The 25,313-nt window shown below is 41.1% G+C and overlaps 1 protein-coding gene across 1 annotated transcript in view; it reads left to right on the top strand.

The window, feature by feature from the left end:
- Window positions 1-17,389: 17,389 nt before the first annotated feature.
- The window catches only part of LOC103185009, a 29,445-nt gene continuing 21,521 nt past the window's right edge, over window positions 17,390-25,313 (top strand). The window contains exons 1-4 of the mRNA XM_042332807.1: window positions 17,390-17,458; window positions 17,952-18,033; window positions 22,011-22,141; window positions 23,973-24,063. Coding sequence (XP_042188741.1) covers window positions 17,390-17,458; window positions 17,952-18,033; window positions 22,011-22,141; window positions 23,973-24,063 — 373 coding nt within the window. The remainder of the gene's footprint in view (window positions 17,459-17,951; window positions 18,034-22,010; window positions 22,142-23,972; window positions 24,064-25,313) is intronic.

Below are 25,313 nucleotides of genomic sequence, written 5' to 3'. Positions count from 1 at the left end.
TAGAGCTGAGCGAGGGTGAAGGTAATAGGCTCATGGAGCCTGATGCAGGAGGGGATTAGGGCTGTGGAGTTCTGTATAGTCAGCAACCTGTGTGGGGTAGAGCTGGAAGTCCAGTGAGCAGGGCAATAGCATAGTCAAGCCTGGACATAATGTACCTGTGGTGAGGGTCCCAGGTGCCCTGGAGAGCAGGTAGTGCAGAGGCAGACAATGTTTTGAAGGTGAGGGAAAGTTGAGCGGGTAAGAACATGGATGTGGGTTTGAAAGACAAAGTTTGGGAGTTAAACAAGGCATCAAGGGTTTGCACTTGCTCCACAAGGTGAAGTCAATATGAATTAGATTGATGCTGCCAGTGCCTGAGGTGAGAAGGCATTGATGGGAGTCAAGCAAGCAAACCCTATTTAGGTTTAATTGAAGGAAGTTCAAGGGAGTGTGGCATCTAGTCTTTTTGTAAAATAGCCAATTTGTGTTATTTTTAAAGATAAACAATTTTAGGAACCACAAACAAGTAATATTTGAGTAACTGAACTGTGAAGATACATAGTAATGAACAATGCACTGATGTGAATGGACTAAGTGCATTATGAATGGGCTAAGGGTGTTTAATGTATTGTAGTTATGTTTGCTATCTTTCTGGGCTTCAATAGAATATATTACAGCCTTGAGAAATTTTGCAGATTCAATCTAGTTTGTCTTTTTATCCTTTAATAATTTAATTCCCCAAAACCAAATCGTTTAAAATTTCATTTTGTGCCAACTTGGGAATTTTGATAGACAGTGAAATGAATGGCAACAATTGTCACAAGTTTCAAAATGTCCATTACTTAGAGGGCTACAAAACAGAAACTTTCCCAGTATTTGTTTTGTCAACTGATTATCATTACACTTGTGGAGTCCTGTAGCTTAGTGGCTGGAGCACTCACCTCACAAGTGAGAGACCTGGGTTTGATTCCAGGCAGGTCGAAAAGTTGGGCAAGTTCCTTACTCCACATGCTTCTGTTTACCTAGCAGTAAGTAGGAACCCGATTGTCAGTCGATTGTTGGATTGCTTTTCCGGGGATAATAATTCCTTTTTAAAGAAAAATAAAAAATTGGTCACTCAATCCACGACTGTTTGTGGGACACTGCTCTGTGCAATTGGCTGCTGCATTTCGTCCACAAAATGTACAGTCAATTCACTTTACAGTATATTCTGTGAAACGCTTTGAAACGTCTCAAAGATGTGATAAGACGCTATATTACATGCAAAGATTATCATTATTATTATTACATCAATAAGGATCATCAAACATATGGCTACTTAATTATAAAATGTTGTAGCCTAACTAATATTTTGTGACCTGGGCAACCGAGGCTACTATAAATTGTTGAGATACTGTCAGAAACACTCTGATGACAGTCAAATAGTGGTGTTGGAGAGCTCTGGATGATGGAGGCAAATGGGAATTAATTCATCAGATGACAAATAAAATACTTTTACAAGGTTTATCTTATTCTGATAGTAAGAAGATTATTGTTTTGTAGTTAGAAAGATATTCATCATGAAATAGAATTGACTCTGTAACACCCCCAATCAATTCCTGTTTACGAGTATTAGACCATTACAAATTGGGAAAAGACTGGTAAATTCATGCTCGACGATTCTTCACAATGGCAAATTTCACTCACAGAATATACAGTCACCACACTTTATAGTATATCCTGTGATGCTCTGTTAGACCCCCACCTGATGTGAAGGGCACAATATCAAATGTAAGGATTATTATAGAATTGTTAAATTTAAGTCTTACCGATAGTTTATCAAATTGTTGTAGAGCCCAAAGATAAATCAAACAATAGGTTAATATTATCATTCCTGAATATCAATCTCTCATTAAAGTTGGAAATAAAGGCAATTATTTGTAATAATTTTACTGCCCCACTTACAAAGTTGCAACATTTGTAATCTCAAATATATGAACTGATATCTATGTTGATAATTCTCTTATAGCATCAGAATTTATCAACAGCTTTACAATCTTTGAACCACATAAATTTATTATTAGTTTGTGTCTGAAATGAATGCATTGCACATGTTGCAAAGAAATCTAAATGCTGATAAATGATGTGATTACAACAATATACTGATACTTACAACATGTTACGATGGATTATTTATACAATACACTCAATATTGTATAAAGTAATTTTATTAAATGACCATAAAGCATATTTCACACATCTCAGACATCAGCTGCTGCCTCGTTAAGGTACACAGAGCAATTGTAAATGTCCCCAATAATGTTCTTGGTAAAACCTTAACAAAATGATTTAGTATTTTACAGATGCATTGTCAAGCATTGAATGTGTCACTCTGAGCTTTGACAAGTGTGAACTTTATAGCTCATTAAACATGAGTTCTGTGACCTTCAGCTACATTTAATCCATTTAATCTCAAGAAACAGAACAATATGAAAGAGGAAAGCCTTCATGGGTTAAAGGGTAAAGCAGTATTGCTTATTTTAAAACTATACAGACTGCATTTATATTGTATTTTTGTCAGTATCATATCTTGTGTTTGATGAAGCAGTTTCTGTTAATATATTTGTATGGAAAATTTATTGTTATTTACTCTAAAAAGTTGTAATATTTAATTGTAAAGAGAGTAAAATGTTTGTATTGATTAGAATCAGATACTGATTTTATTTTGTAAACTATCACATTTTGAAAAAAAATTGTAGGAACTTGTCTCTGTTTTGAAACAAAGAGTTTATAAAGTCGTGTGTTCTTATCAGACTGAAATACCAAGTATGTGTAGACTTAGTTCTAGAAAATAGAAATAATTGTTGTAAATGTGCATCTCTTAAGTATTTGTACGCTAGTTATTAGAAACACTGGGGAATGCAAATCATCTATAAACATCACACAATTTGAACAGTGAATAGTGTCTATTACATTGTAAGCACTGGGCTCCTATTTAAGATAGAAAAGTCCATTCTGTGACAGTGGTTGTGCAGTTTACTTTGTACCGGTTTGGTTTGAGTTTTTTTTTAACGGTGTAAACAAGAAGTATTTCCCTATTGTCCTGAGAAATTTCCAGGTCATGGAAATTCTCAGAACATTGAATTTCTGGCTAGCAACAAGCCCGAGGAGCTGAAGCGATCTGAATTGAATAGTTGCGGTTCATCTGCAAAGAATCCAGTTGAAAATATTTCAGGTATGTGCTGTTCTGTCCCTTTTAACAGCAATTTTTCAAAGCAACTTAATGGGCTTTTTGCAAGGGTGCTGGTAGGTCCTCTGACTTGCCCTGAGAGTGGCTGCAGTCAGCAGTGAGTCTCATGAAGTCACCTATAACAAATATTAACAGGATCAGTGCTGGTTTTGTTGCTAGGTAAGAGATAACACTTCAATTGATATATTGCAATGCAGTAGAAGGATATGTAATTATTTCCCCAGCAGTGTATTGGGATGGTATTTGATCTATGTAGTTCCTGGGTTGTGATATAAAACTGTTATTTATTGACCAACACTAGGGGGCTGATCAGTCTGAACAATTTGGGAAAGGGCCAAGGTCTCTAAGATCCGGTGGTATAGGGATTTTAATGGGCAGAGAGCAAGAGAGAGGAGGATTTTGGAAGGAACACCACCTTGCTCCTTCTGAATCAACATGAATAGTAATTTTGGGGAATCTTCTACCAGCTGGAAGGATCAAATCTTCAGATCAAGAACATTTGAATCATAGAAACTTTTAAGAAAGATAGGAATGTTCTTTTTGTATGTTGCTAAGTAGTGTCAGGCTCTAACAATCATCAATGAATGCAGGTTATATTTTTAGTATTAGTAATGACTCAAGAATCTTTAAATTCTAGTTTTAAATGTAAAAGTACTGCTGAAATTGTTTGGAGCACAAACTCAATTAAAGCTGCAGCCATTTGATCAATTCTGTTCCTAAAACCACTTGCTGTGGTGCTTTCAGGAGCAAGGCTTAAGAGCCAAGACTGCACATGTATCATTGATTCAATGTGAAATTATACTAACTGTGTTAAAGCATTAATGCTTTAACTTCAGTCTGATACTAAAAGAACTTGATATTAAGGGATTCTGTGCAAGTCAGACAGCACATCCACATGTTGCAGAACTTTTTTGTAGCCCAATGTATTTTGTATGAAGTAATCTTTGCAGCAGTGTTGCAAACAATGCAAACAGCCAGTTCATGTTTGTAATTGAAGAAGCAAAGGGAAATGTGAATCACAGTGCCTTGATAGTATGGCAATTTCAGAATAAAGCCATACACTTTTTAACCAGGATGGCTCTTGTCTCATTTGCCTTTGCTTTATTTCTAAAACATACATTTTTGTTTTCTATTTAACTGAATAAAGTCTACTTTGAATTTTATTTTCTGTTACACTGACAGACTAGATGTTGTGCTTTATTTTAAAAAAAATGATTATGCCAACTGGTTGGTGGTCATAATTTTCACATCACAGGTCACATTTTTCACTCTGGTGTCTCAGAAAATTAACTTCAGATTTTTTGCAGTCAAATTGTTTGTACAACCTTTAAACATCATAGAAATTGTAGCGTAGATGGGGTTGAAAACAACTGTACCCACCCGGAAAACGCTCTGAGACATTATACTGTGCAAAGGGCAATTGTTGTGTTATTCACCCTATTTGCCTCACCATTGGTGGGTGGGATTTCAGGCATCCTGTCCTTTTCTCTCTGGAACTCCATCTCAGAGTCTGTCCGACTCCTTCCCTCGCCTCTTTCAAAGCACATCTCAAAACATACCTCTTTGACCCATTTTAAGTCATCTTTCCCCTCCCCTCACCACCATTCCCAGCTCTGGTGCCCAAACAATGTTGTAAAGCACTTTGAGACATCCTCCTGACGTGAAAGGCACTATATAAATTTAAATTCTGTTATTATACTTTTTCAGTAATAGCTGAACTTACCCACGTATCATCACTTGAAATGATATGCTCTCATCCTTTGGGGCAATGCTTCATTTTAAAATTTTGAAGATTTATGAATATCAATTTCAACAAATCTCCTTGAATTGAGCACAGGGGTTAGGCCGGAAGATTTCACCATTGCCATTGTTCCTGATCACCAATTGTGACAGTAGAGTACTGATTTACAGCACTGAGTTACACTGGTATCTTGTGAAGCAACATTGAAACGTTATGCGGCAGGGTTATAAACAGTAATCACAGGCTGGAAGTCACAAACAGTACTAATGCTTTTGGAACCAGCTACAAGCCCAAACATTGTGCAAAGTTGGTAGAAGCGGGAGGGGGTCAGACATGAGTGGCTCATCTTCAGCAATAGCCAGATATATTTGATGTTTCTTAACAAATTATTTGATTACATATCTAAATGTTCTAAACATTCTGTTTTTCATACAATGAGATGTTATGTTTTTCGTTATGTGTCATTTACTTTCTGTAATTGAGTACATATTTGAGTTGGGTAAGTGAAGTGTATAAAACATGTTTAAACTAAGTGTAATGTTACCATACTGAGACAGGGTAGCATTACTACCAAGTGCATCGGCACTGCCAGTAATTAAACGGTACAAGTGAAGTGAAAGGTATTTAATCTTTATCAAACAACATGTCCTATATACCCAAGCATGAATTAATAATGGAACACCATTGATCATCATTAAAAATAATGATTTGGATCAGCTGTGACAACTACATAAAGTGCTTGGCATAATGCCACCCTTTTAGGACCTTATTCTTGTAATTTACAGGTGGTTTAACAATTGCCTTTTGATCTACCATAACTCAGTAGTTCTTTGATACATAGCAAGTGAGATTATTACTTCTTTAACATATTTAATTTATGTCTGACGCACAATAACTTCAGGAGCCATTGGATGATGTTTCTCAGGTAAGTGAATCCGGCGCAGAATCCGGGTTTTAAAGATAGAATTACTGGTTGAGTTTTGCGTTTCAAAAGGGGTTACGCTAACATTTGTCTTTCCAATTTATTTTGAATGTATTGGAATAAAAATAAATAATGTATATTCAAATATCTCCATTTGAACAATGTCCTTAAAACTCCCCTTCTCAAACTCCCCTTCTTACTACTGCTTTGCAAGGTTAGTTCTTGCTCAGCGGTGACATTAAGGTGCTCGCTACAATCAAATCTGCCTTACATCTGATGACCAAGTCAGATTCAGATAACTTCCTCATCCTTGAAAGATTCAGCAGGACTTTTCTCAAAAACGATTGGAGATGTTTAAAAATAATAGGATTTTTACGAGTTTGGTACCGTACTTTGAATTTATTGTCTTGGGGAAAAAAGTTTTTTTAAAAATGATTTAAGACGTTCTCTGTTTCTACAAAGTTTCTATAGTGGAGTCCTGTAGCTCAGTGGTTAGAGCACTCACCTCGCAAGTGAGAGACCTGAGTTCGGTTCCTGGCAGAGCAAGACCTTGGGAAAGTTTCCTTACTCCACCTGCCTGATAATAATCGCTCAAGAAAATAAGTAAAATAATAATTTGGTCACTCAATCAACGGCTGTTTGTGAGACACTGCTGTTCACAATTGGCTGCCGCGTTTCGTCCACAAATATTCAGTCAATTAAGTTTACAGTATACTCTGTGAAGCGCTTTGAGACATTTAGAAGATGTGAACAGCGCTATATCCAATGTAAGGATTATTACATATTATTTACATATTAATTAATTACATTAATTAATTAATTAAACACATTAATTACATACATTATTACATATTACATATTACATACATATTACATACATATTCAAGTTCTCTGTTTCTACAATCATTTTATCAGGCTTCAGTAAAAGCCTGGCTAGCTAATATATCTAATGATGCACAATAGAATGTGTGCAAGGTTATTATAAAGATGTCCTAATGTGAAAGGCACTAAATCAATGTATATTGTATTTTATTGTGAAAGAAGTTCAGTCGCACATTTTGTACACGAATCCTACTTAGGAGATGAGAAAGATGACTCCTATCGCCAGTCCTGAGGATATTTCCACTGGTAGACAATTCAGTTACCAGTAGTGAAAATTATTAGTAAGACTGTAAGAAAGTCGTGATGTTTTGGTCCAAAAGTTACAATCACAGTTTGTTGAAGTTGTTGTTTTAGTGCTGTTGGTTCAAGTTCAATCACCTACAGTGTGTGAATGCTCCCATTCGACCATCCACCTGTCCATCGACCCATCAACCCCTCCTACTCTCTCATCGGTCCTGGCCTACCGACAGGTGGATGTGCCAATGAGAGCATACGATGGGTTGATGGACAGTTAGAAGGTCCAATGGGGGCACAGCACTGTCGACAGCGCGGCACTGTTTTCAAAGTTGCGGCTACTATGAAAAGTTGCATTATGTTAAAAAATTGCGATTTTCTTGCAGCTATAGTTACGTAAAATAATCCCAAGAAGAGCGAAAGGAGAGTTTAGGAGATTTTTTTGAACTCAGAAAGAAACTCAGAAACTCCTTTCTTTTTTTTAATACCTCCATGGGATCTTTAACGTCTCCACCTGAACAGGCAGAAGGGACCTCGGTTTAATGTCTCATCCAAAGGACGGCCAGGGCAGGGGTGCACACCCCTACAATGCAGCACACACATTGCATTGGAGTGTCAGCTTAGACCTTATGAGTCCAAGGGTCGACGTGGTCTTGAACCCACAGCCCCTGACTCAGAGGTGAGAGTACTACCACTGTGCCAGGCTAACACAGAACAGAGCACTGTGCAACTTGAGCATAACTTCTGGGTATCTGAACTTAACCAATTTGGCAATATAGACCAGCATCCTGTTTGCCTTATTTATTACTTCCTCACACTGTTTTGACAGGGCGAGCAATGTTAAATTGCAGTGGCCCATCCCTGCCCTGGCTGACATAATTAATTCAGCAAAGGTCATGATACCTAATTTTTCTCTTTCCAAGCCTTAATAAAAAACTATGTGGTGCATTTACCATCTACGGCATTGATGGGTAAGCTTGCTGTAAACCTACACCACCAACAGTCTATTAATTTACAGTTGAAAAAAAACTGATCATTGACCGTGACATTATTTTAAAAGTTGCAGCTATGTATTATCTGCAAATCTTTTCAAGAGAATTACCTAAAGGTTGATGCCAGATTATCCTCACTAATAGAAGATAGAATACAATTATCATATGTCTCCATTGATTTCCCAACCTATTTATGTTTTAGATACATGGTTAGGGATGTATGTCCAAGGTCTGGGCAGGAAGATGATGGCAATGCTCCCACACATTTCATGCTGAGAATTGTTATCCACCAGGAAGTTCCTAGCACCTGCCATCCATTTAGGGAAGGCTCAAGGCTAGATTTGTTGGATGTAAAATGACTAACTGGTGAGTATCCTTCTTGGGTTGGGTAAGCAGGATCTCCTTGGAGCTGGACTAATTCCAAGCTGATTTGCTTAGCAACATAATATAAAATTACATTTGTATTATGGCTTTCACGTCGGAAGAATGTCCCAAGGCCCTGGACAGTCAGGGATTTGGACCCGAGTGAGGGGGGGTGGGGGTTGGGATAAGGGAGGATGGAGGACAGGGAGGGTAGGAGGGTGGTCAAAGGGACGGTCGAAGAGGAGGGTCTTCAGGTGTGCTTTTAAGGAGGCAAGGGAGGCATGGAGATGAAGGGAATGTGGGAGTTCTAGAGGGTGGGGGCAGAGAGGCTAAAGGCCCGACCACCAATGGTGGGCAAGCAATGGATGTAGAGCAGGCCAGAGTCTGCTGAATGGAGGGAATGGACAGGTTGATAAGGGATTAGCAGGTCAGAGAGTTAGGAAGGGGCAAGGCTTTGGAGGCCTTGAAGGTGAGAATGATAATTTCAACTCTATCCTCTGAGGCATGGGGAGCCAATGGAGCTGGGCGAGGGTGGGGGTGATGGGGTCAGGGAGCCTGGTGTGGGAGAGGTAACGAGTTGGAGAGTTCTGGATGATTTGCGACTTGTGGAGGGGAGAGTTGGGAAGGCTGACAAGCAGGAAGTTGGCGTAGTCGAGCCTAGATGTGATGAATGCACGAATGAGGGGTTCGGCCGCCTGAGGGGTGAGGCAGGTGCAGAGCCGGGCGATGTTGTGGAGGTGGGGGAAGGCAGAATGGATCGGGTCTGAAATGCTGTACACTGCCCAGCGCCTTGGGACATCCTCCCGACATGAAAGGCGCTATACAAATGTAATCTTGTTGTTGTTGAGGTGGAGTGTGCATCCTTGGATGCTGATGCTGCCAGTGCCTTAGGTGTGGAGGTGCTGACGGGAGCCAATCAGGACAGCCTCGGTCTTGTTGACATTCAACTGTAGAAAGTTAGCTCTCATCCAGGGCTTGATGTTTGACAGATTTTCTGTCTGGACAGCAGTGGTCCTGGAGTTGAAGATGGAGGCAGAGAAATAGAATTGGGTGTCATCTGCATACATGTGGAAATTTACCCCATGTCTGCGGATGATGTCACCAAGAGGGAGCATGTACAGGTTGAAGAGGAGAGGACCAAGGACAGAGCCCTGAGGAACACTGCACGAGATGGGGGCTGGAGGAGAAGCTGTTTGTGGAGACAAGGGGGAGATGGTATGAGAGGTACGATCTGAACCACTCAAGGACAGAACCATGAAGGTGGAGGTGAGAGAAGACCTGGTGGAGGAGGATAGAGTGGTCAACTGTACCAAAAGCAGCATAGGGGTCAAGGAGGATGAGGTGACAGAGGGAGCCCTGGTCACAGATGGACAGAATGTCATTTGTTACTTTGTTCAGGGCTGTGCTGTGGGCAGCACCAAAACCCGATTAGTGGGGTTTGTCCAGGGAATGGCAGGAGAGGAAGGAGTTTAGCTAGGAAGCAACGACTCATTCAAGGATCTTGAAAGGAAAGGATCGTATCGGTCTCAGCTGGACAAGCAGTGGGAAAGCTTGCCAGCCAGTGCTTTCAATGGCAAGTTATGTGTTTTTAGCTGGTTAGACTCCAGCAGTAACCCAGCACACATTCCGAGGTCCCAAAACATTGCCTCTTGCCAGCCTGCACCTCATACTGTCTGGGATGAGGTAAGCAGGATATGTCCCTCTTGCAAGAGTGTGTGCATTCTATTCCAATAAATATCTCTGGAATTTCCATGTGGGATGCATGGAAATCTCAGTTTGGATTGGATACTGTTAAGCACAGTGATGGTATTCCACATGTGTCAGACATGGTTAACCAAAAAGATGTTTTGGATTTGATCTTCATTCTAAATACATGTTAAGGAACAAAACACTTGGAATCGTTATGAAAGTGTTGTTTTGTACAGCTAGAGCTAAAAGCATGACCATTAGAGTGGAAACTGCAAACACTGCTGAATTGTTGTCAGAAAAAGGTTTGTTTTCAGGAGAAATGTTGAACTCACGACTAGGCTGACAAGTCACTGCAATGCTGGGCGTGTGCTCCAGTGTTGGAGATCCCATTCTATGGATGAGACACAAAACCGAGGTCCTGTCTGCCTGTTCAGATGGATGTTAAAGATCTCATTGCTTTACTCGAAAAGAGGAAGTAGTTCCTCTCAGTATTCTGGCCAATAATCCTAATAAAATTGGTTATTAATTTCTTGGAGGTTTGGAGAACATTGTTGTGCTCAAATTGGCTGTCTGTTTACTTACAATTATCAGTCATACTTAGCATACTTTACAGAATATCCTGGAAAGCGCTATGAGATGTCCTCCTGATGTGAAGAGTTCTATACCTAATGTAATGATTACTTTGTATGTGTGCGTGTGTGCATGCATAATGCGTGTGTGCAAACACGCGTGTGTGTGTCTGTCAATCCGACTGTCCCTGTCTATTGTAGTATTTATCTCCCTTTTAAATATCACAATTGATTCTGTTCACAGTTTGTTGAATATATTAATAATAATAATAATAATAATCCTTGCATTTGATATAGCGCTTTTCACGTCGGGAGGACGTCCCAAAGCGCTTCACAGAACACACTGTAAAGTGAATTGACTGTATATTTGTGGGCGAACGCGGCAGCCAATTGCGCACAGCAATGTCCCACAAACAGTCGTGGATTGAAAATGACCAATTTATTATTGTTTTTTTTGTTTTGGAGGGATTATTATTAGGCGTGTGGAGTAAGGAAACTTGCCCAAGGTTTCGCCCTGCCGGGAATTGCACTCAGGTCTCTCACTTGCAAAGCGAGTGCTCTAACCACTGAGCTACAGGACTCCGATATTGATATGGATGCAGGCGATGTGTTGCAACAAAGTGTGGCAAAAGATGCTGCAGAGATAATTTCCATCAGTTTTTACATTGGTCTTAATGCAGACATTACACTGCTTGCTGCTTTATGTAACATTTTAAAGAACAAATTGTACAATGTCAATGTGCGGTAGAGGGGCGAGGGAATACAGAATCTGGTATAACAAGAGAGAAGGACAGCGTGCAGTTATATTTTAAATATAAGCCAGTATCCAGTCAAGCAATGAAGCAAGGTTGAATCACTTTCTTGTCGGTAGAAATACTAGTGGCTCTTTTTTCTCTTATCAAAAAAAGTGTCAAAAAATTTAAACTTAAGACATTCTTATATTCCTCCTTCCAAAGTTCAATCCCAAATCTGTCATTAAAGTTAAATTTTTAGGAGGCATTTTACCTGCATTTTCTCTCCTTGTGATAATAATTTAACTTGTGAGGTGAAAAATGTAACATTTCAAAGCAGAGTCGTTGTGACATTTACCATCCACTCGTAAAGTCTAGCTGTAGAACTGAAACTCTTCTGACTCTTGCACAATGGTTCGGTCCGAAGCTCAACTATAAGAAAAATTGTCACTATCTTGTCACTATGGCAATGTGCATTAATTCTCAGAGCTAGCATTTGAGGGCTGCTTCACAGGATACCCACTGAGATAACACCAGTAACAGTTATGTAAACAAGCAATTACAAACGGAACCATTGAAATGTATAGCCCATTGAGTGCTTTGACCTCCTAATATGAAAATAGCTATATAAATGTAAATTTGTATTGTATTGCAATCAGTCTGTGCTGATTCTCTTAAAGATTGATCTTTTCAATCCCATTTACCAGCCATTTCCCCATGTCACTGTAGTTTACTGCTTTCAAGTTATTTATCTCGTTCCCTTTGGAAAACTAGTATGGATTCTGCCTCAGCAAAGCAATCCACATCCTAACAACTCTGTGCATTAATTTTTTGTTCGCGAATCTCTCCATTTGTTCTTTTGCTAACTATTTTAAACTGATGCCCTAGAAATGCAAAAGATTCTTGTTTAGCAAAATTTTGCATCATTCTATTAAGCAGAATATTGATAACAACAACAAAATGATACATTTGTGAAGCATCTTTCACATCGTCAGGACGTCCCAAGGCGCTGGACAGTCAATATTTCGGACCCGAGCTGGGGGTCGAGATTGGGGAGGGTGGAGGGCAGTGGGGGAAAGAGGGTGATCGAAAGCACGGTCAAAGAGGAGGGTCTTGAGATAGGTCTTGAAGGAGGTAAGGGAGGGGGCGAGGCATAGGGACTGCAGGATGGAGTTCCAGAGGGTGGGTGCAAAGTGGCAGAAGGCCTGCCCGCCATTGGTGGAGCGGGTGAGGCAGGCGAGGCAGGGGACGTGAAGCAGACCGGAGCCCACTGCGCGGTGCGAGCAGGCAGGTCGTTAGGGGGGTTAGTAGATCGCAGAGGTATGGGGTGGGGAATGAGACCATGGAGGGCTTTGATGGTGAGGACCAGGACCTTGAACTGTATCTTCTGTGTGATTGGAAGCCAGTGGAGTCGTTCGAGGGTGGGGGTGATAGGGTCATAGAGCCTGGTGCGGGAGAGAAAATGTGCTGCAGAGTTCTGGATGATTTGCAGCATATGGTGGTAGGAGTTAGGGAGGCCGACAAACCCCATGAGTTTGCATAGTCAAGCCTGGACGTTATGAACTTGTGTATGAGGATTTCGGTGGCCTGCGCTGTGAGACAGTGGCAGAGACGGGCAATGTTGCGGAGGTGGGGGAAGGCAGAGTGGGTCATGGAATGGATGTGGGTTAGAAAGGACAGTTGAGGGTCAAACAAGACGCCAAGGTTCCAGACTGACTTAGCAAGGTGGAGTGTACAACCATGGATGATGATGCTGTCACCTGAGGTGTGGAGGTGCTGATGGGAGTCAATCAGGAGAGCCTCGGTCTTGTTGATATTCAACTGAAGAAAGTTAGCTTTCATCCAGGACTTGATGTCTGACAGACATTCTGTCAGGACAGCAGTGGTCTTGGAGTCAAGCGTGGAGGCAGAGAGATACAGTTGGGTGTCATCCGCATACATGTGGAAGTTGACCCCATGTCTGTGGATGATGTCACCAAGAGGGAGCATATAGATGTTGAAGAGGAGGGGACCAAGGACAGAGCCATGAGGAACACCGCACAAGATGGTGCGGGGGCTAGAGGAGAAACCTTTTGTGGAGATAAAGTGCAGACATTGTGAGAGGTACGATCTGAACCATCCAAGGACAGAGCCATGAAGGTTGAGGTGAGAGGAGAGGTGGTGGATGAGGATAGTGTGGTCAATGGTGTCGAAGGCAGCAAAGAGGTCAAGGAGGATGAGGAGGTAGAGGGAACCCTGATCGCAGATGGACAGAATGTCATTTGTCACTTTGACCAGGGCAGTTTCTGTGCTGTGGATGGCACGGAAACCTGATTAGAGGAGTTTGTGAAGGGAGTGGTGGGAGCAGAAGGAGTGAAGCTGGGAAGCAATTTGGACTTCTCAAAAAGCTTAAAGATAGTACCAATTATAAAGCAGTGGTGACTGCCTTGTAGGCAAAATTGAGAACTATTTTACACACACCGATGTCCCTCAAACAATCACAAGGCAAATGACCAGTTAATCTGGAAGATTGTTGGCGAGGACACAGGGAGAAACCCACTTCTAATAAGGGGTAAGGTGGTAGTGAAGAACAATAGTATAAAGAACGTCATCAGCTTTCTCACTAGGTATCCAATTGGAATAACAAAGCGATCACTGTAGGAGGAATGAGCTGGAAACTCATTTAAATGCCAGTCAGGCACAGCTCCATAGCCCTGGACCAAGACTAAGCCAGAAACCTACTGCTGCCAGCCGCAGGTGAGCATACCTAATAGAGAATAATTATGTAAGTTTGCAGCAATGAATACATGTAAATGTGGCATGTGACATTACTTTCTGTGATGCCGTGTCAATCACACTTATTAAATCTGAATCTAGTTAGTTTTAATTAAAGAAACAAACAGTAGAGTGGTACCACAGCTGAATGATGAGATTTGGATTTGCACTGTGAGGATATTCGGACACAGTATAGTAAATTTCGGGAGAGACAGGGCAAGCCAAAAAAAACGATAGTTTCTTGGGCTTGCCCTGTTTCTCCCTAAATATCAATTGTTTTATGAGGTACTTAAAATAAATAATAAAAATAATACTTATATTTGCTATAGTGCCTTTCATGTCAGGAGGATATCCCAAAGCTCTTTATAGGATTTACTGTGTGTGGAATGACTTTGTATTTGTAGGTGAAAGCTGCAGCCAATTTGCGGACAGCAATGTCCCACAAACAGCCATGTGATCAATTTTTATTTGAAGGATTGTTGGCCGGTAGAAACTCCCTTCTCTTTTAAAATTGTTCCATGGGATCTTTAACGTCTACCTGAACTGACAGGCGGGACCTCAGTTTGATGACTTATCTGAAGGACGGCACCTCCGTCCTTGCAATGCACAGTGTTACATTGGAGTGTCAGCTTAGACTACACAACATCAAGTCTCGATGTGGGGCTTGAACTCACAACCTTCTGACTCAAAGGCAAGAGTGCTACCACTGAGCTAAGCTGACACATAAAGGGGGTGTTCAGGGAAATAATATCTAAAAGGTTAAATGATGGATTTTCTGAGGGTAACTGAGACTTGTTCAGGTAAAAAGTAAAAGGAACTTGAGTCACAAGAATGAAAGGGAACTTATTGAGTGAATTTGGTCAGAACATGAATTTGGTATTGATCAAGGTTTGGGGCAGCTTTTGGATAAGATACTACATTGTTTGTTTGTTTAGAGGGATAGAAAGGATCAGTTTAGCATGATGGAGCTGATGCCATTATGGTTGAACTTGGATGATGTGGGACTTATGGACTCAGTAATTGCCAGAGACGACTATACATATGGAAAGTGTGTCTGACTGCTCAAAGTTGCTGCACTGTGTATGTACAGGTTTGTAGTGGAGGAGGGCATTTGCAGCGGAGGAGGGCATTTGTATGGGCAAGAAATTCAAGGAAACTTATAAGAATAAAATGTGGCTATAATGAGAGATTTGAACTTGCATTTGGTTGGAAAAGGAATATCAATACAACTGAAATACTGTAAATAATAGTCCTCACATTTGATATTGTACCTCTAACATTGGGAGGATGTCTCAAAGCATTTCAGTGGACATACTATAAAGTGTGGTGACTCATCTGATCTTATCCATCCTCCCACCACAGCATCAAGCTGTTTTATTCAGACGCATTTTGTGAAACAACCAGGATTAAAACTATAGGCATATATTTCCTGAACATGCAGTTACGTTTAAAACACTAAAAATGTTAATTTGAATGGTACAGCACAAGCATTTGACGCAGGAGCTCAATTTAGGCTGGGCATCAAGCAAATAGAAGGCAGTAATATCACGCAGCTGGTATTTCTATCGTGGTTCACTCACTAGCGACCAAAGCCGATTTCCTGCTCCTCCACTTCCAAAATACTAACACTCCCCGCACTAATGCATTAGTGACCGGAGCCACTCCGCCCACAGAGACAGCGACGAGCAAATAGCACGCAGAGGCCAAGGCTCTAGCACACTGTGTGTTCAGGTTTGTAGCGGAGGAGGCCATTTGTAGGGATGGACTCCGTTTGTGGTGTGACTACACTTTTCTATTGGCCCAGCTCATAGCCCAATCCTCTGACACTGGGGATCATCCTCGTTGCTCTCCTCTCATTGTCTCTAGGATCTGGGCAGTCCTCTTATGTCACGGTGATAGGGAGATATTTAAAAGCTTAATTATAAACATGAACATAGAAATTGATAAATTAGTGAGTCTGAAGTCAAACCCATGTCCCGGATTGTTTCCATGCCTTAAAGCGCGAAAAGAAACAAAGGAAGAGATGGTAGAGGTGGTAACATTTTTCAAAATTCAATAGGTTTAGAAATTGTCATAATAATCTTTGGATTTGATATGACGCCTTATCATGTCTTCGAGACATCTCAAAGCGCTTCACCGAATGTACTGTAAAGTGAATTGACTGTATATTTTGTGGGCAAAACATGGCAGCCAATTGTGCACAGCAGTGACCCACAAACAGTCATGGATTGAAGTAAGCAATTTATTTATTTATTTATTTATTTATTGGAAGGGATTGTTAGCCCTGGAAAATCGATCCACTAACAACCGGGTTCCTACTTACTGCTAGGTATAAAGAGGTGTGTGACGTAAGGAAACTTGCTCAATGTTTCACCCTGCCCAGGAATCAAACCCAGGTCTCTCGCTTGCGAGGCGAGTGCTCTAACCACTAAGCTGCAGGACTCCACTATCGAGGACTACCAGAGGATTAGAGGACAGCGAAGGGAAGAAGAGACAAAGCAAGCTAGTTACAGATGTTGCTTTCGAAGATATATCGATTTGGTTAAGTTGTTAGTTAGTAAAGCAGCATCGAGAACAGAAGGAGCTAAAGCAGAGGGAGCGGACAGGTTGATAAGGGGTTAGCAGGTTAGAGAGGTCGGAGGGGGCAAGGCCATGGAGGACCTTGAAAGTGGGGATGAGAATTTAGAACTCGATCCTCTGAAGGATGGGGAGCCAGTGGAGCTGGGTAGGGGTGATAGAGTCACGGAGCCTGGTGCGGGAGAGGACACGAGCTGCAGAGTTCTGGATGATCTACAGCTTATGGAGGGAAGAGTTGGGAAAGCCAACAAACATGGTGTTGGTATAATCGAGCCTGTTTGTAGTGAGGGCATGTGTGAGGCTTTCGGCAGCCTGAGGGGTGAGGCAGGATGGTGTCGAGCAATGTTGCGGAGGTGGGGGAAGGCAGAGTGGCACGGATGTGGGGGAGAAAGGACAGTTGAGGGTCGAACAAGACGCCTAGGTTCCTGACTGGCTTGGTGAGGTGGAGTGTGCATCCACGGATGCTGATGCTGCCAGTGCCTGAGGTGCGGAGGCGCTGGCATGAGCCAATCAGGAGAGCCTCTATTTTGCTGACGTTCCAGTGCCTTGGGACATCCTCCTGACGTAAAAGGCGCTATACAAATGTAATCTTGTTGTTGTTGTAGAAAGTTATCTCTTGTCCAGACTTGATGTCTGACAGTCAGTCTGTCAGGACATCAGTGGGATTGAGGGTGGAGGCAGAGAGATAGAGTTGGGTGTCATCCACGTCGATGTGGAAGTTGACTCCATGTGTCCGGATGTGGTCACCAACAGGGAGCATGTACAGGTTGAAGAGGAGAGCACCGAGGACAGAGCCGTAAGCAACACCGCACCGCACCGGCTGGAGGAGAAGCCATTTGTGGAGACAAAGTGGGGCCGGTGTGATAGATAGGGTCTGAGCCATTCAAGGACCGAACCTTGAAGGTTAAGGTGAGAGGAGAGGTGGTGGAGGAGGCTAGAGTGATACACAGTGTCAAAAGCAGCAGAGAGGTCAAGGAGGATGAGGAGACAGAGGGAGCCCAGGTCACAGATGGACAGAATGTCACTTGTCACTTGACCAAGGCTGTTTCCGTGCTGTGGGCAGCATGGAAACCCAATTGGAGGGGTTCATAAAGGGAGTGGCAGAAAAGGAAAGAGTGAAGCTGGGAAGCTTGGAACATTTGCAGGCAGGTTTGGTCACCACTGTTATTTAAAAGTTGGGGGAAAATTAGAAAAAAAATTGTAAGGGTATTATTTCTTAATTAAGCAATGGAATAGAATATGTTTGAGACTATGGCAATTATGATTCCTTTTATTGCTCTGTTCTCCAGATTGAAAGCAAAGATGTTACTGTTGACAGATTCTCTGTATCTACTCTTTTTGCTCCATTGCTCGTACATGCAGACTTTTTCAGTAAGTATGAGCTATAAATGCACTTTAGGGAAGTGCCTTTGGATCTGTTTGATTGTAACTATTTTATTAAGGAATAACAGAGATTTCTACAAGTAAGTCTGGCCTTTCAAGTATTCAAAGACGAACATCAGTGCTGGACATTTCATTCACTCAGCAGCACAGTCCCACAAATATCAGCAACTGCAGCAGCACACAAGCACTCACCATTCCAAACAATATGACACTGCCATATAGTGTGGAAGTGTGTGAACAGAGTTTCTTAGTCCTGTCTTCAGGGATTGATTCATATTGTATCTACTTGGCCATACAGAATACAAATCTCTATATGAAGGCAATGTGAATAAAAATCAATTATGATAAATGATTTTTATAGAACTTCGAATGATCCTAATGCTGTTTTTATTTTTTTATCATGTTATGTGACACCAACAATTAGAAAGGTAAGAATACATATGTGCATTTTTATTTATAATTTTTTATTATGAATAAGAGAATTTACAACTGAGATCATCTTAAGTAAGTCAGTAAATAGACGGAGTACCCGCAATTCCTCTCAGCCAACATTGCTACAGCCAGAAAGTCTTGCACAGGTTTCCAATCCATGTAAGATAAATATAGAACAGTACTTGGATCGCGTATGTGCACAAATGTTTTCATAAAATATAGCTTAGTTTTTATTTGGTTTAGTTAGTTTCCTCCACATATAAATTACTCTTGTAAAGTATTAAAATCATTCGAAACCTTTACAGGTTTTCTTTGCACTTGCACATAGGGAACAATTAGAAAGGGTGAATGTGAGATTAGTATGAGTGTGAGATTATGGTGATTAATCTATGAACAATTTTAATCTGTAGTTATATAAATAATCCTTACATTTGATACAGCGCTTTTCACATCGTCTAGACATCTCAAAGCACTTCACAGAATATACTGTAAAGTGAATTGATTGTATATTTTGTGGGCGAAAGGCGGCAAACAATTGTGCACAGCAGTGTCCCACAAACAGTTGTGGATTGAGTGACCAAATTATTACTGCTTTTTTTCTTGAGGGATTATTATCAGGCGTGTGGAGTAAGGAAGCTTGCCCAACGTTTCGTCCTGCTGGGAATTGCACCCAGGTCGCTTACTTGCGAGGCGAGTGCTACAGGATTCCTGATTGCACCTATTACAAGTATTCTATCACTTAAATCTAAACATTCACACAGTATTGAATTACCATGATCATAAAATGTGGATTGAATCAGAGTTAAAATAACCCCCAGTCTTGCACATTTTTTATATTTAGATATAATTCACATGAAGTGTTTATACCCTGTTGCATTATCTTGGTCACTAATCTACGCAGAATGACATAGACTGTTACATTATTGAAATGGGCCAATCAGCTCAACTAGTCCATGTCAGTGTTTATATTGCACGCGAGTCCCTCCTCCATCTTAATCTCCTCTACATTGGCTCTCTCCCATTCTCCCTCATGCATCAAGTTTCCTCTTAAAATAATGTTTTATGCTTCATTTGGAGTGAATTTTGGTAGTGACTTGTAATAGTGAGTTCCACATTCTCAACACCTTCTGTGGAGAGGAATTCTTCCTGAACTCTTATTAGCTCTTCTTGTATTTCAGCCACCTTGTTATAGACTTACCAACGAGTGGAAACATGCCATTTATGTCCACCTTATCAAATCGTTTTATAATTTTAAACATATCTATTTGTCAAGTCCCTTCTCCAGCACCTCATCATCAAACGTTCAAAAAAGTATTTTACCATTACAGTTTACAACCCAACTGTTTTTCTCAGACAAACTTTAACAGAGTTTTGAGGTACTTCTATGTTTCACTAAATGTGTTCACTATTTGCTGAACACCAGTAAAAAGAAATTGTTTGCACAAAACTAAATTTATTGTCCTATGTGTCATGGCTAAGTGGCAATGGGGCTGTCACTTTCTTCATAAATTGTGACATGCAGCCATGAAAGACTGGAATAAAATCCAAATGATTTTGGAATGAATTACTGCACACCTGCCCGATAAATATCACTAATAGTCTTTTCATGCATTTATGAACAATTTGGGGCTTAATACAAACGTATGATGGACGTTCTGGCAGAACTGCAATGTGGTTGCAATATTCATGAAAGGCAAGAAAGCCGTATCTGTGGAGTCCTGTAGCTCAGTGGTTAGAGCACTCGCCTCACAAGCAAGAGACCTGGGTTTGATTCCCGGCAGGGCAAAACCTTGGGCAAGTTTCCTTACTCCACACGGCTGATAATAATCCCTCAAGAAAAAAAAACAATAATAAATTGGTCATTTCAATCCATGACTGTTTGTGGGACATTGCTGTGCCCAATTGGCTGCTGCATTTCGCCCACAAATATACAGTCAATTCACTTTATAGTATATTCTGTGAAGCGCTTTGAGACATCGAGAAGATGTGAAAAGAGCTATACCAAATGCAGGGATTCTTTTTAATATACCTGGCAACTACTGACCCCATTAGCTAGACCTCAATAATTGGGAAACTAATGGAATCAATCTGTAGCAGGAAATGGAAGAACCCTTGTATAAAATAATTCAATAAATAACAGCCAACAAGGCTTCAGAAGTTGTAGATCTTGATTAAGTTTATAGTTTTTTTTTGATGAGGGGCAATGGTAGAGTGGGCCTATGGTACTGTGCCAATTCTGGAAGAGTCAATCTTTTAGTCCCAAATCTCTGTTTGGTCCCAAAAGTGATAGAGTTGATATCACAGAATCATAAAATTATACAGCATTCGGCCCATCATGTCTGTGCCAGCTCTTTGAAAAGAGCTAGCCAAATCAATCCCATTCCCCCACTCTCTCCCCATAGCCCTGCAAACTTGTCCTCCACAAATAATTATCTATTTCTCTCTTAAAAGTTGTTATTGAATCGGCTTCCAAGACCCTTTCAGGCAATGCATTCCAGATCCGAACAACTCGCTGTGTAAAACAAATTCTCCTCACCTTCCCTCTGTTACTTTTAACATCTATTTTAAATCAGTGCCCTCAGGTTACCAACCCACCCACCAGTGGAAATAACTCTCCTCTTAACCTTCTCTGCTCCAAGGAGAATAATCCTCTCCTGATAACTGAAGTCCCTCATTCCTGGACCCACCATGGTAAATCTCCTTTGCACCCTCTCCAATGCCTTGACATCCTGGAGTCCTGTAGCTCAGTGGTTAGAGTACTTGTTTTGCAAGTGAGAGACCTAGGTTCGATTCCCAGCAGGGTGAAACCTTGGACAAGTTTCCTTACTCCACACGCCTGATAATAATCCCTCAAGAAAATAAAACAATAATAAATTGGTCACTTGAAACCACAACTGTTTGTGGGACACAGCTGTGTCCAACTGCCTGCTGCATTTCGCCCACAAATATACAGTCAATTCACTTTACAGTCTATTCTGTGAAGCGCCTTGAGATGTCTAGAAGAGGGGAAAAGCGTTATATCAAATGCAAGGATTATTATTATTATTGTTGTTGTTATTATTATCCTTCCTAAAGTGTGGTGCACAGAACTGGACACAGTACTCTAATTGAGGCCTAGAGTAAAATTCTGATATGACCAGAATTTTCCTTTCTCAATAGAGGAGTGTCTGGTTTGTACAATTTAAACCCTCCTTCCTCCTACAACCTAACTGAGATCAGGATCTCACCTCGAACTGATGTCTCCCTACTCTGTAGTTCCAGTTCATTATAATTGCACATTTCATCTCCCTCTCAAAATAACTTTAAATGGAAAGCTACTCACTTTTCAAGCATGTTTCCACAGTACTGTATATGCCCAAAATGCAGTTATTAACATTTTCTATGCTAGTCTAATGTCTTATGTGGCACATTCATGTCATGCTTTAATTACCAGAAATCTGGGTATAATATAATAAATGGCAGGATTATAGATTTGTTAATCCTCCTATTTTGTAAATGTTAAAACATTTTGTTCTTATTTTGTATTTTCTAAGGAGTGGCATGGGAAGCGAATACTTTTAAAGCACTCTGTACGTCAGACACTGTTATCCAGAGAATTATTGTCAATACTCACAACAAACTGCGGAGACAGGTGGAACCATCTGCCAGTAACATGCTGAAGATGGTGAGTAAGGATTATAATTAGCTAAAAAGCCTACAGTTTTACGCATGGTTCTCAGTATGTTTAAACATGAAGATTGGAACCACAACCTCTAAATAAACAAAGCAGCTGGACTGTTCTCAACACTCTGTAGAATTACTATTCATAAACTGTTTTAACCTCTATGTGGTCAACAATATTTGTACAGGAGCAATTAGATGAAGCATAACCCCACAAGATTACAAGATTGGTTTGGATGAAGAAAGCCCTTCAATCCATCCCAAATCATTCTTCCAGGACACCCACCTTATTGTCCGCTCGTCACGGCATCAAGTTGCTTTTTTTAAATGAGTCCAGTTTTCTGGCCTCTACCACCTTTCTTAGCAGCCCTGTTCCAGTTGTTGAGTCACTAGGTTGTGAGTTCAAGCCCAATGTCAGGACTTTAATTTCATGATCAAAACTTCAACTGCAGTGGGAGTGTTTTTTTTATTGTCAAAGGTGCTGTCCTTTGTTTGAGCCATTTAAACCGAGGTCCCATCTGCCTGTTCAGGTGGATGTTTAAAGATCCCATGGCACTATTCAAAAGGTGAAAGGAGTATCCTGGTATCCTCCAGAGAAATAAAAATGGTTGTGCACTTCATGGGTCCTTGTGATATATTACTGTGTGCAAATTGGCTGCCATGTGTACCGACAATTACACAATCACTACACTTAACAGAAAACTCTGTGAAGGACTTGGAGACATTTTGAGGTGCTCAGATGCTATATTAAGGATTATTATTATTGTTTCTGTTAAGAAACTAGTTTCATAAAACAACATGCAAGTCTCACTGTCACTCTTACCCTGTCGAATTATTTGGAATCTGTCACTTCAGTAGCCAGGATACTTTTTCTTAATATTTTATTTGTCATAAAACTGCATCCCTCAACTACAACTCCATTCCACTTCTTGCCGCATTCACTCAGGTCTTCCACTCATCCCTCGTGATCTCCATTCCATAATTGGTGGTCGTGCTTTCAGCCACCATATCCCAAATCTCTGAACTCCTCGCCTCAGTCCCTCCATTTTGTCCTTGTGCTTGTCTTCAAATCACACCTGAAAACTTTTTACTTCAACTGGGCCTTTGGTCACCTCCACTCCTTTTCCAGCTCAGGGTCAAACCATATATCTCTTAAGCGCTCCAAGACACGACCTGCATGAAGGCCAACAATAATAACAACAATAACTTAGATTTATATAGCGCCCTCCATGCCGGACGGCGTCTCAGAGCGCTTCCCAGGGCCGAGCCAGGGGGAGGGGAGGAAGGTGACCAAAGGTACAGTCGAAAAGAAAAGTCTTCAGCTGAGACCTGAAAATAGGAAGAGAGGGGCTGAGACGAAGGGAGTGAGGAAGGGTGTTCCAGAGCCTCGGGGCGTAGTGGCTGAAGGCACGGCTGCCGAGGGTGGAGCGGAGGACAAGGAGAAGGCCAGACCCGGTGGAACAAAGGCAACAGGTACTGTTGTGAGGAGGTCAAGAGGTAGGGGGGTGCAGAGGAGTGGAGGGATTTGAATACAAAGGTGAGGATCTTGAAGTCGATCCTCTCTGGGACAGGCAGTCAGTGCAGTCTGGCAAGGACTGGGGTAATCGGGTAGCGGAGTTTGGTGTGGGTAAGAATGCGGGCGCCAGAGTTTTGTATGACCTGGATTTTATGGATGGTAGTGAAGGGGAGATCAGGGAGGAGGGCATTTGAATAGTCCAGCCGAGAGGTGACAAAGGCATGGACCAGAGTTTCAGCGGCTTTTGGCCATTATATAAATGCAAATTGTTGTCCTTGAATAACAGTGAAAGTATGTTTGTCAATCTAATTTATTTTAGGTCTGGAATAAGAATGCTGCAAAGAATGCTCAAAAGTGGGCAGAAACCTGTTCAATGGAACACAGCACTGACCAAAACTCAACAATCCCCCGTAAGTAACTTGCATTGTTTGCAGCTTTGATATCGAACTGCAAAATATCTCCTACAGAAAACAGAAATGTTTCTAAGTACACCAAAGCAGTTATCTAACATGTATAAAATAAATTAACTATGAATGTTGCTTATTCTGACTTAACTTTGTATGCATGTAAATTATTCCTACTGCGCTCTATTTCATGATAAAGTATTACGATTTTAATATTATGTTTCTCAGAATACGGGTTGGTTCAGAGTTTTTTTTTATTCAACCCTGAATATGTTAAGAAACTGACTTTTAACTTTAAATGGAATTTCTATGTCTTATGTGGTATTTGTTTATGAAGAAATTTGATGAACAATCAGATTTTTTTAGAACGTAAAAATCTGCCCTCATTTTTATCCCCCATTATTGCCAGCAGATTTTTGTTGTGTCACAACACTAGGGATAGGCAAGGGAGTGGGACAAACACTGTGCATACTGACTATACTCCTCAGAGGGGATGTAAGTGGAGTTTCCTTAGGCAAAGCAGGCTCCAAGGTAACAGAATATTGGAATCAAGTCAACTGGCCCTGATGGTCTCAGCTGTCCAGTTCCTAAGCCAGGGTGGCTCCATAGTACTCCAGGGCACTGCTGCTAACAGACTAACCAGCCTGGATTATTAGCAAAACATGGAGGGGTAGACCATTTATTGAATGCAGGGATTCTTCCCACTCGGTTACTGTTAAGCCTGTAAATCAAAGCCCTAATGGGTAGGGTGGTCATAGCTTGTCAGACAGCGGGAAATACCAGTCTTCTCAATGTTAAGCTATGTGGTTTTAGCTGGTTGAACTCCAGCAGTAACCCAACACATTCTCTGGGGTTCCCAGAGCTTGGATCTTGCCGACCCCCACCTAATAATCTCCAAATTTAGATGATTAGAGTGCATCCTGGATACATTTGGCCTCAGTAACCTGGACAAAGGAGAGAAATCAGTCAGATTCTAATGTAGTGATTTTTGCTAGAAATGCAAAGTGGAACTGAAGTGGGGAGAGGAGTTGTGATTGCTTTCCATGAATTGATAGTATCAAAACTCATAAGTGAAGACTTGAGAGAGCTGCTGGCACTTGTGGAAATACATGAGAGAGCTGCTGGCACTTGTGGAAATACAATACAGTTTACATTTATATAGCACCTTTCACATCAGCAGAACAACCTTAAGTTAGCACCTTCAGGGGAGAGGGAAACAACTGCTCATAAAAATTCTACATTTCTACGACAGTGTT

The sequence above is a fragment of the Callorhinchus milii genome, unplaced genomic scaffold (genome assembly GCF_018977255.1).
Source record: "Callorhinchus milii isolate IMCB2004 unplaced genomic scaffold, IMCB_Cmil_1.0 Scaffold3, whole genome shotgun sequence".
In the NCBI taxonomy this organism is placed as follows: Eukaryota; Metazoa; Chordata; class Chondrichthyes; order Chimaeriformes; family Callorhinchidae; genus Callorhinchus; species Callorhinchus milii.
Note: the sequence above shows the minus strand (reverse complement) of the source record. Positions and strands in the feature narration are given on the sequence as shown.